Source organism: Castor canadensis, chromosome 16, assembly GCF_047511655.1.
Source record: "Castor canadensis chromosome 16, mCasCan1.hap1v2, whole genome shotgun sequence".
NCBI classification, from domain to species: domain Eukaryota; kingdom Metazoa; phylum Chordata; class Mammalia; order Rodentia; family Castoridae; genus Castor; species Castor canadensis.
The window spans coordinates 29,975,901-29,990,769 of NC_133401.1; the positions used below are offsets into that span (position 1 = coordinate 29,975,901).

The window sequence follows — 14,869 nt, forward strand, 5'->3', positions numbered from 1 at the left end:
CATTCAAAAAATCTGTACAGAATAAAGCCAAAGTGTTGAAAAAGTGTGTTCCCTGACTGCATGTTTTTTTTTTTAACAGTCATCTTATGCAACTAGCTTCTCTTGAGAATGGAGTTGATAATGTTGAGTGAGGTATGAGGGTAAGCTAAAACACTTCCCACATAGCTGACACTGGTAAGGCCTCTCCCAAGCATGAATTTGATAGTGCTGAATGAGATGTGAAATCTGACTGAAGACTTTGCCACAGTCACAGCACTGGCAGGCTTTCTCTCCGACATAGCCATGTTTCTGTTGATAGCGAATTGAATATGTCTTCTTGTGGGGCACCTTGCAGGGAAGGGCCTTTGCTGCCTGGTGGGCTTTGAGATGTTGAACAAGGTGGGCATCCTGGATGAAAGCTTTGCCACACTTATAACATTCATGGTAGCGCTCCTCATTGTGAATTCTCACATGCTCACAGAGGTTCACACGCTGGATAACAGGTTTTCCAGGTTTGCTGCCACTGGAGGACTTCTCACTAGAATGAGTCTTCTGATGTCTGGTGAGGTGTGGCATGAGAAAGAAGGCCTGGCCACACTGGTTACATTTAAAGGGTTTCTTACCAGAGTGGATGGGCTCATGTTTTCCAAGGGCCACTCGAGAACTAAAGGTTCTTTTACAAACTTTACAACTGATGTGCATCACTGGCTTGGGTCTGGTACTAATTCCAGGAGCAGTGCATTCCTGGGGATCCTTTTCTGGGAGGTTGTCTGGCTGTTTGGTAAGGTTAGAGCTTCCTTCAAGTTCATCTCTGCTATGGCTTCTTTCCTGAACAAGGGTCTTGAGGTCACACATTGTTTCAGGCCTCAAAATTTGTTGCTCCTGTCTTCCCTGGTGCAATTCTGCTGGATCATCAGCAGACCCTCCTACACAGACATACCAGAAGTTACCCACTGCCAGACCCTCCATTCCTGCCCCCAAGTGTGATCTTTCTATAGGCAGGCTTTGCTCTAGGGTTGGTTCTTTGGTTTCAGGTCTCTTCTCCCAATCTAAAAGAAATATAAAAGTTCCTCCACTCTTTTTACTCTGAGAGATACACCATTACAGTAAAAATAGAGGAAAGAAACCAAAGATAATGGAACCAATACTATGGAGGTTTGAGTTCTCTGGAAACAAACCTAAGGAGAAAACTGGAAAAAGATGAAAAGGACAACAAACAAGAAAGGGCGAGGAAGGGGAGGAAAGAGAGGTCATGCAGGCAGACTTCATATTAACAATGATGCCAGAAACTCAGAGAATAGAGTAAGGAGAAAACCAGGCAAAGATCTAACATTGGGGTTTGTCAGCATTTTCCAAACCATGCTTGGTAGGTCATTCATATTCTGAAAAACTAACAGCTGTGATCATAAAGGAGGTTCCATTGTCAAGTTGATTGGGGAAATACTATATACGTCAAGCCAGTTTCATTCTCTAGGATTCTTTAGAACCTTTAATGTGCACCCCAAATCTCAAAGAGGGGAGGTACAGGCTGGGTGCAGTAGCTCATCCCTGTAATCTCAGCTCTTTGAGAGGCAGAGATCAGGAGGATAACAGTTTAAGGCCAGCCCTGGCAAAAAGTGAGACCTTCATCTCAATCAACAAGCCAGGTGTGGTGGCACAATCTGCAATCACAGATACTCAGGAGGATCACTGTGTGAGGCGGGCCTGGGCAAAATCTCAAGACCCTACCTGAAAAATGACTAAAGCAAAAGAGGACTGGGGGCATGGCTCAAGTGGTAGAGCACCTGCATAGTAAGAGTAAGGCCCAGAGTTCAAAAGGCAATACTGCCAAAAAATTTTTTTTAATGAGAGAAGGTACAGAATGTAGTATTTCCCAAACTGGTTTTTACCATGAATATTTTTATTTTTATTTTTTGTGGTGGTTCTGCAGTTTAAACTTGGGGCCTCACACTTGCTAGGCAGGTGCTCTACCACTTAAGCCACTCCACCAGTTCCCATGGAATGTTTTTAAAGAACACATATTGCCATGGTTTTTAGGATCATTCCTCAATAATACAGAAAGACTGGAATGAAGAGGTCAAAAACCACTTGCTCAAAATAAAGCAAAAGGATTTTATTCTTGGATCCTAATCTCTCATTTTACCCATTCTACAATTGCTAAACAACTAATTTCCTTGAATTCAACATTTATTAAGTGCTTATGTTGTGCAAAGCACAAACAGATACCCATCAGAAGTCTGTAAAAAAAAGAACTCCAATCAGATTAAAATGACTACTGGAGCAGAGACAGGGGAAATAAGTGGAGAGGATGACAGGGTTTAGTAAGTGGTGCCTGAGGGTTGGTTAGAGATTAGAGAACAACTTGCAAATTCTCTGCACTGTGGAAACACACAGACCAGGGAAGGCAGAAACAAAACTTCAGTTGGAAGGTCTATCCAAATTGAGGCTGGGAAATGAATTCTAAGCCAGATGAAGAAATGAAATGTTTTGCTCAAAGTTTGGATTTTCTCCTGAAGGTGATAAGAAACTGGCTATAAAATTGAGCTTTATAAAGAAAATTCTCTGGTCAAGAAAGAAATCAAGGAAACCAAGCATAAGATTGTAGTTTAGAAGAGACAATGAACAAAGGATGGTACCCTGACAGACACTTGAAATATGTGAGCAGAGTACAATTGGAACAGCAGAGCTGGAATACAACTTTAAAGTCATGAGAAGAGGGACAGCTGGACCCATCACAGTGGGTTAGATCTATTAGGAAATGTCTTTGAAAGGAAGACCTAAGAATGGAAGACCAAGAGACAACCCAGTTCTCATAACTCCTTTGTTTCCTTCACCCTACTGTATATCCATCACTTCTGCACGTTTTTTCCAATTCTACCTTCAAAGAGAACCTCAAACCTGGCCAACCTTCCATCATAGCACTAGCTTGCACCATCTTTAGCCTGGTGGACTTCAACAGTGCTCTGAACCAGTTTCTTGGCTTTTCCATCCATTCCCTGTACAACAACCGGATGGATCTTTCTAGAACAGCTGTCCAATAGAACTCCCTGTCATAATGAAAATAGTATACATTTTTTGCTGCCCAATACAGTAGCCATGAGCCACCTGGGGCTATCAAGCATTTGAATTGTGGCTGGTGTGACTAAGGAACTTAATGTTAAATTTTATATAATTTTGGATACTTCGTATTTAAGTAGGCACATGTGGCTAGTGACCACCATAGTGGACAGCACAGTTATGAAGTGGCAACACCATTGCCTCATTCCCCTGCTCAATGTCATCCACAACCTTTGCATTTCACTCTGAACAAAATCCATATTCCTTAACATATCTGTGTCCTTGTCTATTTCTATGATGTCATCTCATAACCCCTCCACTTCACTCAGACTACATAGCTCTTCTTCCTCTTTTTGGAACACTTAAGGTTATTCCAACCTCAGGACCTTTTTGTTTTCTGTTCTTTCTGCCTGTAACACTTGTTCCATATTTGTGTATGGGTCAGCCCTACAGTGAAAAGAGAAGACTAGGGAACAAGAGGAGGGAAGGGAAGGCTAAGAGGAAGGGAAGGGAAGGCAAAGAGGAAAAGAAGGGAAGGGCAGGCAAAGGGGAAGGGAAGGGAAGGGACGGCAAAGGGGAAGGGAAGAGAAGGCAAAGAGGAAGAGAAGGGAAGGGAAGGGAAGGCAAAGAGGAAGGGAAGGGAAGGCAAAGGGGAAGGGAAGGGAAGGAAAAAGGGAAGGGAAGGGAAGGCAAAGAGGAAGGGAAGGGAAGGTAAAGAGGAAGGTAAGGGAAGGGAAGGCAAAGAGGAAGGGAAGGGAAGGCAAAGAGGGAGGGAAGGAAAGGGAAGGGAAGGCAAAGAGGAAGAGAAGGGAAGGGCAGGCAAAGGGTAAGGGAAGGGAAGGGAAGGGAAGGGAAGGGAAGGCAAAGAGGAAGAGAAGGGAAGGCAAAGGAGAAGGGAAGGGAAGGCAAAGGAGAAGGGGAAGGGAAGGGAAGGGAAGGCAAAGAGGAAGGGAAGAGAAGGGAAGGGAAGAGAAGGGAAGGGAAGAGAAGGGAAGGGAAGGGAAGAGAAGGGAAGGGAAGGGAAGAGAAGGGAAGGGAAGGGAAGGGTTTCAGTGCTCACAAGTTTGAGGAATTGTGAGGGAAAGTGGGAAGCAGAGTGAAAGAGAAGTAGTATCACACCGAGGGTTTCTGCTTATCTCAGGTCAAGAGGAAAGAACTATGATTCTAGCCACAAGGAGAAAGATACAAATGGACAGAGGAGTTGGCATGAGAAGAAAGGAAATCTGGCCTCCCTGGAGCTGGGCAACAAGAGAAACTCATGCTGCAGGAAAAGACGAGCATAAGAAAGGAGATAAGGGGGAGTACTGAGGAGAGAAAGCATGTCCCTGCGGTGAGAGCACCTACCAGCCTTCTTTTTGACCCAGGTGGGCTTTGAGGAATGCTGCCTGACTAGCATCTCCCCGGGGACCCCACCTGACTAACTTGGCAGGGCTCTTCCTTCCCAGGACTCCCTTCTCCCCTCCCCTCATCACTCACCCTGACAAATTACTGTATTGCTGTCTTGCTTCATTGCTTGTGATTCTTCTTCTTCCAAGAGGGAGATAATGTCAGGCTTAGGGAACTGGTACCCTGTTGAAGAAAGAACACTCATAACCTGGAGTTTCAGCAACTCCCCTCAAGTCTGGGAAACAAGGGTTTCCCAATCCTGGGAAGCGAAATGAAGTCTGTTTCTAAGATTATAGAGCAGTGGTTCTCAGTGCCTACACCCCCATCCCCTCCTGCCAATAGACACCTGGCGATATATGGAGATATCTTCTGTTGTTCTGACCATGCTCCTGGCATCTAGTAGATGGAGGCAGGGATGTTGCTCCATATTTTGAACAAATGGCCAATACAGTAGAGAATTACCTGGCCTATATGTCAACAGAACCAAGGAGGAAACTGCTATTGAGGAAAAACTGAAGAGGCAATGAGAGTAGTGTGCTGAGCTTTGTGCTTCAGCATGGGAATCTGACATAGCTGCTCAAAAAGTGAGTGACACCACAGTTCTTTTTCCTCTTGTGATAACCTCCATTCCTCCTTTGTTTGCTCCTCCCCATGCCTTAGTTCTGTTCTCAGACTTCAATCATCTTTACTCCACCTTATTGTTTACTTATTCACCATCTCTTCCCACTCAACTATAACATCCAAGAGAACAGGAATTGTCATCTATTTTGTAACCTAATACCTATACCAGATCTGGGACATTGTAACTTCACTGACAATTTAATAAATGATACTCACATTTTGGCCACATCTAGAAGTCATCTGTACTAGTATTTAGTATTTAATTAATATTTTTCTCTTTTTTGGAGGTTTGAACTCAGGACCTTGTGCTTGCTAGGCAGGTGCTCAACCCTTGAGCCATGCCTCCAGCCCTTTTGGCTTTATGTATTTATGGAATAGGGTTTTATATTTATGCCCAGGCAAGCCTGGACCACAATCTTCCTATTTATGTTTCCTGCATAGCTGGGATGACAGGCACGCACCACCATGCCCAGCTTTTATTGGTTGAGATGGGGTCTTGCTAACTTTTTCCCTGGACTGGCCTTGAACTGAAATCCTCCCAATCTCTGTCTCCTGAGTAGCTAGGATTACAGGTGGGAGCCACCATACCTGGCTTAATATTTTTCTTTAGGTCTTTTAAAATTAAATGTACTTACGTTAAATGGAAGCTTTCTACATGCCCTATACACAGAAACCAATGTCATTTGCAAAAAAAAAAAATCAACTTGTGGTAATATACCAATAGATATAAGCAGAAACTAAGGTTATTGAGTACTGACTAGATTCTGTTGCCTAAGTCAAGGCTCAGGCCTGAGGTCTGTTCTCTCTGCTAAAATGGAGGCTGACAGATGCTACCTGATAGAATTGGGTGGTTTGAAAGAAAGCAGGAGAGGAATATCTTTCAGGCAGCACATTAGAGTTTAAGGGAACAGATTCTACAGTCAGACCATTTACATTCAAATCCCAGCATTAAGCAAGTAATTTAACCTTTTCATGCCTCAGCTTCCAATAAAACAGCAATAATAGTAACAGCAATAAGATGAAGCGTACACCCCTCTTATAGGACTAGTGTGAGGATTTAAGGACATAGAACAGGCAGAGTGCTGACACTAGTGTGAGAAGTATGACCACTTAGTTTAGTGTTAGCTCTTTATGATCCACAGTGAATCTGGTATTACAGTACCGATGGAGCACACAGAAAGAGCAGAGAACCATGGACCTAGTGGGCAGAAACTGAGTTCTAAGGAGAGTGCATCCTTACCTACAGACACCAGGTTCTGGAAATTCTCCAGTGTCACCTCACGGTAGAGATTCTTCTGAGCATCACTAAGGTATGTTAACTCCTCTGGGCTGAAGTCCACAACCACATCGTTGAAGGTCACCAATTCCTAAAACAGCAGAAGCACTCCTAAGTGATGAAGGCTCAGTAACTACCCCCGGGAATGGGGCAATGAGGAGGACTGAGCATAAAGCTGCCACTCAGACCACAGAAAGTATCCAAGAGCTTCAATTCAGAGGCCACAGTGACCTAGCATTGTACCTTTCTTCGTCTTACAGTCTGAGAGAAGTGGGAATATTTCTTAGACGATTCCTATGAGAAAATTACTACAGATGTGGATTGGGGAAAACAGATCATTCTTAAGACAACTTTGTAAGGAAAGAAAGCAAGAATGCAAACACTTACAAGCTGAGCAGTTTACTTCAGTGACAGGAATCAGAGAGATGGGTTTAAACCCTCTCTCTAGTTCCTGCAAAGCTTGTGAGTTTGGGTAGATTAAGCCAAAGTGAATGTAAAACTTGTAGAACTTGTAAATGGAAAAATGAGACATGTTGAAACTACTCCAGGAATGGGGGGAGAGGGATAAAGGAGAATGATGGAGGGGGTGAATTCAACTTTGAATTATTTGATATATTGTAAGAACCTTTGTAAATGCCACAATGTACCCCTGCCCAGCACAATAAAATTTTTTCTTAAAAACTCAAAGAACTGATAACAATGAAGAGATGTCCAACTTTATTAATAAGTAAGAAAATGCAAATCAAAATGACAAAAGAGATATAGTGTTAAGTATATGATAGTCATATAATGGAATAATATTCCATAAATACTTACATGATCAAAAAATTAAGAAGTCTGGCTGAATGTGGCAATGCATGATTGTAAACCCAGCACTTGGTTTGCTTGGGGATGCTGGGGCAGGAGGTTCACAAGTGCTAAGCCAGCTTGGGTTACATAGCAAGCCCTTGTCTCAAAAAAAAAAATAGAACAAAAGTAAAATAAAAACTTAAAAAAGAAGTCTGACAATACCAAATGTTATATAGAACATGGGCCCACAGGATTTCTTGTAAGATGCTAAGGGAAATATAAATTTGTAGAACACTTTGAAACCAATAATTCTATTTCTAGGTGTATTTTCTCATGCCTGCATGGGCACATTTATAACAGGATTGTCTGTCACATATGAAGCCTGAAAATAACCCTAACATCCATTTACAGTGGAAGAGATAAATACAGTATCATCAAAGCAGTGGAATTATATTCCATAAATACAAATAAATTAAGTAGTTGCACACAACCATCTTGGTAACCTAAGACTGGACTTAAAAGACAGTGGAAGATTCTGATATTTTATTAATATACATCTTTCGCTCCTCATGGAAACTTTCTAAAGCTTATGAAGATCAATGAACACTGGATGAGATTCGAGACCATCTTCTTGCTGCCCAGCTCCCACACAGGGAAAATTCTATTAGGTATGACAGACTGGGGCGTCCTGCCTCATACACAGGGACAACTATGACTCACTGGGGTGTCCTGCCTCATACACAGGGACAACTATGACTCAATTTCTGCTGATGGTGCCATGTGAGATGGTGGACCCAGGTCCGTCTATATCTGATTTTTTTAAGGAAAAGCAAAACATCTATAAAATTAGATTCATATTAAGTGGATTTCTGTCATAATCCATCAGAACAATTGCTCGTATCACCTCAGAAGTCCATGGGGGCGTGTTCCTTTGGGATGACTAATGGAGATGACGGAGGAGCAGAGGGCTACTCTTAGGAACATATGTTTATAACAGTGTTTCTCAACAGTTTTTCCTTTTATCCTAATCATCACGCCCTTTGTGAATTTTTTCTGATTCTAAGTCTTTATTTTGGTGGTATAGGGACTTGAACTCAGGGCCTCATGCTTGTTAGGCAGGTACTCTACCACTTGAGCCACTCTGCCAGCTTTTTTTCTGATTCTGAAAGAAGCACAGGATATTTATTTCATTATTTATTTGTCTTTTAATATGATAAAACATGATTTAAGAACATTAAGGAGCACTTTTTGGGGGGTTTTGTGGTGCTGGAGTTTGAACTCAGGGCCTTGTGCTTGCTAGGGTGGTGCTTTACCATTTGAGCCACACGTCCAACCCTTTTTCATTTAGGCATTTCTCTGGATAGGGTCTTGCATTTTGTTTTTGTTTGTTTTTGGTGGGGACTGCGGTTTGAACTCAGGGCTTTGTGTTTGCCAAGCAGACATTCTACTGGTTGAGCCACATCTCCTTTCTGTTTTGCTCAGGTTATTTTGGAAATGGGGTCTCATGAAGTTATTTGCCTGAACTGGTTTCAAACCACAATCCTCCCAATCTCAGCCTCCCAACTAGTTAGGATTACAGGTTAGAGCCACTGACACCCTGTGGGTCTTGTGTTTTTGACTGGGAGCCAATGTCCGACCATAGTCCTCCTACCTCTACATCCTGCATAGCTGGGATTTCAGATGTGTGGCATCTTGTCTGGTTTGTTGGTTGAGAAGGGGTCTCATTAACTTTTTGCCCGGGCTGGTCTTGAACTGCAATCTTCCTGGGTGGGCATCGAATTATGATCCTCCTGATCTTCATCTCCTGAGTAGTCGGAATTTCAGGTGTGAGATGCAGTGCCTGGTCCTAGGGAACACATTTTTAATTAAAAAAGAAAAGAAAACTTCACAGTGGTATGTATGAGAGTTGCCATTTGTGCAGGACCCACAACAGTCCTTACAGTTTGTAAGGATGGGAAGAATTATCAGGTTGTCTACAGGTTTGTCCGTTCTGGACATTTCACATAAATGGAAGCATAAAACACCTCCATGGGATTTTAATATCATAGATGTATTGTATCCCCATTTCTGTAGTGTGTCTACCTGTGCTTTACACATGAAAAGAGTGTTTTCACCCCAAGAACCAGTTTCTAGAAAAAGATTTTGGGGATCTTTTTCAGTTGTGGTGACTCTGGCATCACCTATGTGGTTCCAAGCACATCCTTTTCTTCCTTAAACAGCCTAACACAAGTAGGCACTCAGTGAACACTGGTAACTGAACAAAGAGAGGGTGGCATTATCAGTCTCAATAATTGTGCACAAGGTGAAAGAAGTTTTAAGTCTGGCAATTTCATTAAAACATTACTCCATTACTTTGGAGAAAATACATTGTAGGACATATATTTAACTTTTTAAAAACCACGGCTATTGTAACCTGTTCGTGCCTCTCAATGAACTCCATTGTCTGAAATTCCCAAATGTAAAAAATTAGTTGGAATGAAATAGCCAGATAAAATTAAGTATGCCCAGTTAAATCTGAATTTCAGAGAGGCAATAAATAAGTTTTAGCATAAGCCATGTCCTAAGTATTACATGGGACATATTTATGCTAAAAACTTATTAACTAAAATTCAACTTGAATTTCAGTATTTTGTTTGCTAAATCTGGCCAGCCTAAGTTTGAGTAATGGCACCACATGAGGTTGCATCACTAAGTAGTTACGATTGTGGACTCTGAAGCCACATTGCCTGGGTTCAAATCCCAGCTGCACCACTTGACAGCCATGCAACCTTCAGCAAGTTACTAGATCTTTCTGCCTATGTTCTCTCACATATAAAAGTGGGCACAGAAAATGTGGGAAAAAGGAACCCTCATACACTGTTGGTGGAAATGTAAGCTAGTACAACCACTTTGGAAAACAATATAGAGGCTTCTTAAAAAACTAAACATAATCTGCCATATGATCCAGCAATATCACTCATAGGGATACCCAAAGGAATGTAACCTGAGGAATAACTCAGGTTATTGCAAAAGCACCTGCACACCTATGTTTGTTGCAGCACTATTTACAATAGCCAAGTTATGGAAATAGCCAAGATGCCCCATTACTGACGAATGGATTAAGAAAATGTGGTATTTGTATACTATGGAATTTTATTTAGCTATGTTGTTGGCAGGTAAATGGATGGAACTTCATCTTAAGAGAATTTAGCCAGGTTCAGAAAGACAAAGGTTGTGTTTTCTCTTTTATGTGGAAAACACATAAAATACAAATACAAGCATCATCATATAGACAAAGAAATATATGCAGAACATGTTTCCAAAAGTGGGACTCTTAGAGGAGACTAAGGAGGAAGGAAAGAAGAAAAGAATGATAGAGAGTACATAACAATGAAATACATTACATCTTTGTAGGAGCAAGACAGAATGAAACACTGAAAATTGTTGAACAGCACAGGGTAAGGGAGAAAGTATAAGGAAGGATAATGCAGAGGTTAGACCGATTTAAGCACAATATATTTACAGGTAAATATATTACAAGGCAAAATCCCCACTGAACAATAAACAAACAAGACACCCAAATGATGAATGGCAAGAATGCAAAACAGGTCATGTTAAGGGGAGGGCAGTAGAGGGAAGGAGAGGGTAAAAGAAGAGAGTAAAGGTGAGCAAATATAGTTGATGTACTTTCTATCCAAGAATGAACTTGGAAAATGGAAACCTGTTGAAGTCACTTTAAGATTTAGGGGAATGGGGTAGGAGGGAGAATAATGGAGATGAATATATATATATATATATATATATATATATATATATATATATGGAACTGTTACAATGAAACAATGAAAATGTTTTTTAAAAAATGAAGTACAGGAAGGTAAAACAGGTCTTTTCCGGGGATGGGTGCCAGGGGGAGAGGGGAGGACATAGGAAAGGGTGAAGGAGGGCAGATATGGCAAATGTATTCTATATTCATCTATAAAAATAGAACAATAAAACCTGTTGAAATTGTTCTACAAAGGGGGAGGGGGGAGATGAAGGGAGTGAATCTAATTGAAATAATTAAAATTGTAAGCACATATGTAAATGTCACAATGGATCCCCCGTACAACTATAATATGCTAATAAATAAAAAAAAAGATGGGGACAATGACAGTTCAAACCACAAAGCTTGCCCTAAATAAAATGGAATAGTAAAAAACAAACAATTCAAGAGCTAGAAAGAGGAAAAAGTCTTAAATATATAGTATGTGGGTTGGTGATTGAAGTGCAACAGAGAAAAGTAAACAGGGAAGGCAGACACAGAATTAGAAGAAAAATTCAGGTTAACCAAAAGAAAAGGTTCAGTAACATGTTACTTCTATAACAGCTTAGTGGAAATGAGGATGTGAATTAATAGGGAAGGTGTGGAAATTGGGAAGGTTAGATTCCTATATTTGAAAAGCAAGTCACAAGAAAGCCTATCTCACCTGGGACTTAGCTGATGGTAGCTGGTTTGACATCTTTATATTCTTCTTTAGATATTCTTTGCTTTCCTTCTTTTCCTCAAGTTCAGAGTCCTGAGAAGGAAATCCTAAAGGGATGAGAATAATAACCGTGGAATTGAGTCTTTTTTGGCAGCACCCACAGATACCCTCATACCAGCCTGTTCTACCATGGGGGAGAACAGTACTACTGGGCTTCCTATGGTTAAAAAAACCCACAGAAATCATTTCTCAGTACAGCAAGCTCCTAAAGAAAACGCCCATCATTCCCCAGCTCTCAACCCTTCCATGGCTCCGTTCCCCACTGCCTTCCAAATGAAGGGAAGGTTCTCTCTGGATCACTGATATCTAGCCTTACTGTCCAATCACATCCCCAGGAAACCTCAGTTTCTCAATGTTAAAACAGAAACACATCTCTAAGGGCTCTTGTGAAGATTAACTGTTACAAATGTAAGGCATACGGAAGTGGAAAACTTATATTGAGTCTTTCTTAGATCTTTTTCACTTACTTATCTAGGAGATAACCATGACCATCCCTCCAAAAGCCTGTAGTCTTTTTCAAGTGCACCTTTTATTAATATGTTGTTTTCTTCTTATTCATTTATTTTTGTTGGGGCTGAGATTTGAATTCAGGGCTCCATGCTTGCAAAGCAGGGGCTCTACCTCTTGAGCTACACTTTCAGTTCATTTTCTCTGCTTATTTTGGCATTCTTGTCAACTATTTGCCGAGGCTGTCCTGCAACTGAGTTCTTCCCAATCTCAGACTCCTAAGTAGCTGGGATTACAGCTGTGAGCCACTGGACCCAGCTGTTGTTTTCTTCTCATCCCTGCAAAGTTCCCTTCCATTTCCCCTGGACTTCAGCTTCAACAGTTCTGTGCTTTGGTCAGGTTTTTAACCTCAAGGACAATACCCATCATGTCCACTGGAGGCAGTGTAACATTGTAATTAAGAGAACAGACCCAAGAGCAGCACCTAGGTTTGGATCCTCACTGCAAACTAAGAAAAATGAGGTGGGTGCTGGTGGCTCACACCTGTAATTCTAGCTACCTGGGAGGCAGATATCAGGAGAATTGTGGTTCAAAGCCAGTCCCAGGCAAATAGTTCATGAGACACCATATCAAAAAAAATCACTGGCAGAGTGGCTCCCGTGGTAAAAGTGCCTGCCTAGCAGGCGTGATGCCTTGAATTCAAACCCCAGTGCCAGAAAAAATAAAAAGAGTGAGGGGTAGGGGGAAGCAATGACCCAAACAATATATGCACATGTGAATAAACAAATATAAATAAAAAACAGTGAAAAAAACCCTTAAATTATGGCATTTGGAAGTAAATGGATGGAATCATGTTGAATGGGATAAACCAAGCTCAAAAAGCCAAATATTGTATGTTCTCACTCGTTTGTGGAATCTAGACCTAAAATGATGACAATAATCATTTTAATCATGGTAATAATTCAAATTCATGGTGGATCAAGAAAATGTGGTACTTGTACAGAATGGAATTTTACTCAGCCATGAAGAAAATGAAATCTTATCGTTTGTAGGTAAATGAATGGAACTGGAGAACATCATTCTGAGTGAGGTCAGCCAGGCTCAGAAGACCAAAAATCATATGTTCTCCCTCATATGCAGACTTTAGATCTAGGGCAAATGCAGCAATGTGGTTGGACTTGGATCACAAGAAAAGGGGAGAGCACATACGGGAGATATAGGAATAGGTAGAAAACCCAAAACATGAAAGCATTTGATGTCCCCACTCCAGAGGAGCTAATACAGAAACCTTAAAACAACAGGTTATCACTAGCATGGGTTCAGGAACCAATGTAAAGATCATTAGAGTTGAATCAACATGGGTCGTAACATACGGGTACATGAGAGCAATAGTAGGAATCTTTCTGTACAGCTATCCTTAACTAGTAAAAACGTTTTGTCTTTCTTATTATGCTTATGTCTTTTCTTCAACAAAATCAGTCACAAGGGCAGAACAGGACCTGCCTGAAACTGAGGAAGGGAGCGGGGGATGGATGGGGAGGGGGACAGGGTGGAGAAATGACCCAAACAATGTATGCACATGTGAATAAATGAACAAAAAATAATTCAAATTCATGTTCCATGAATGGTCTGGGAGATCAATGGGAAGGGGGAGGGAGGAAAGGATACTGAGGGAAGAAGAGGACTGAAGTACACCATTACGTATTATACATGATATAAAATTCATTCTTCCATTCAACAAATTTTATTCATCTCCAACTGCAGACAGGCATATAGCAGACATTCGATAATCAGAAACAACCAATTGCTTCCTTTTTGTCTTACCTTTCTCCTCACATGCCTTGATCAACGTTGTCACAAGGGTGCTCGCTTCCCTGCTGTTCTTGGGCTGTTTTGACCTCACCCACGTCTGAACGTCCTCTGGCAGGGTGCTCAGAAACTGCTCCAGCACCAGTTGCTCTATCATCTGCTCCTTGCTGTGGGTCTCAGGCTGCAGCCATTCTCGGCACATCTTCTGGATTTGGCTAACAGCTTGCTGAGGTCCAGTCATTGACAAATGTTGAAAATGTCTAAGTTTTTCATGGAACATTTTCAGAGTCCCTGGGTTTCTTATGGGGATGGTTTCTGGATTCTCTTCTTGACCATGTAGTCGAACAGTGTTGAGATTTCTCAAGATACCCGAAACCTCTGCCATGTGTAGGTTCTTTGCAGCTTGATCCTTTACAGGATGGAAGTATTTTCAAAGGTAGGCTCCTCGGGAACACAATGTTGTGGAAGATGGTGGGTAGTTGTATCAGATAAAAGGATACCAAGACCTCAGGACCTGCATGCGTTACATAGAGAGACTTACTTACAAATGGCCTGCATACTTAGAATTGGATAGCAGGGTGGGGGTCCTCTGAAGCAGAGGGAGTTTGCTCATTTCACACATGTGCCTAAATATACATTTATAGATTTGTGCACATACAGACATAGATGGTGCCTTGGCCCTATTCTCAAGTCTGGAAAACCATCAGGCAGGCTAGAAGAGTGTCAAAATGGTACAAAAGAAAAAAGAGACTGACACATGAGCCACAATGAACTAAAGAAATCTGATGTACAAATTAAATATACAACAAAAACACAAATGAGTTAAAACAACTATTACATAGAATGAGAAGACAGAAGATACTATAAATATATATGAAAGATAATATATATGTATATATATGTATACACACATACATATACTACACAAAGGACTGGATATACACAAAACAAAGAACTCACAAGAAAAAGCCAGAGTAAACAAGAATAAAAAAGTTACTTG

The 14,869-nt window shown here is 41.2% G+C and overlaps 1 protein-coding gene across 1 annotated transcript; it reads right to left on the bottom strand.

Moving 5' to 3' along the window:
- Positions 1-84: 84 nt before the first annotated feature.
- Zim2 (zinc finger imprinted 2) lies at positions 85-14,110 on the bottom strand. The gene is given in 4 exon segments (XM_074057384.1): positions 85-905; positions 4,513-4,605; positions 6,284-6,452; positions 13,964-14,110. Coding segments are annotated over 4 exon segments (1,230 nt in total).
- Positions 14,111-14,869: the final 759 nt, after the last annotated feature.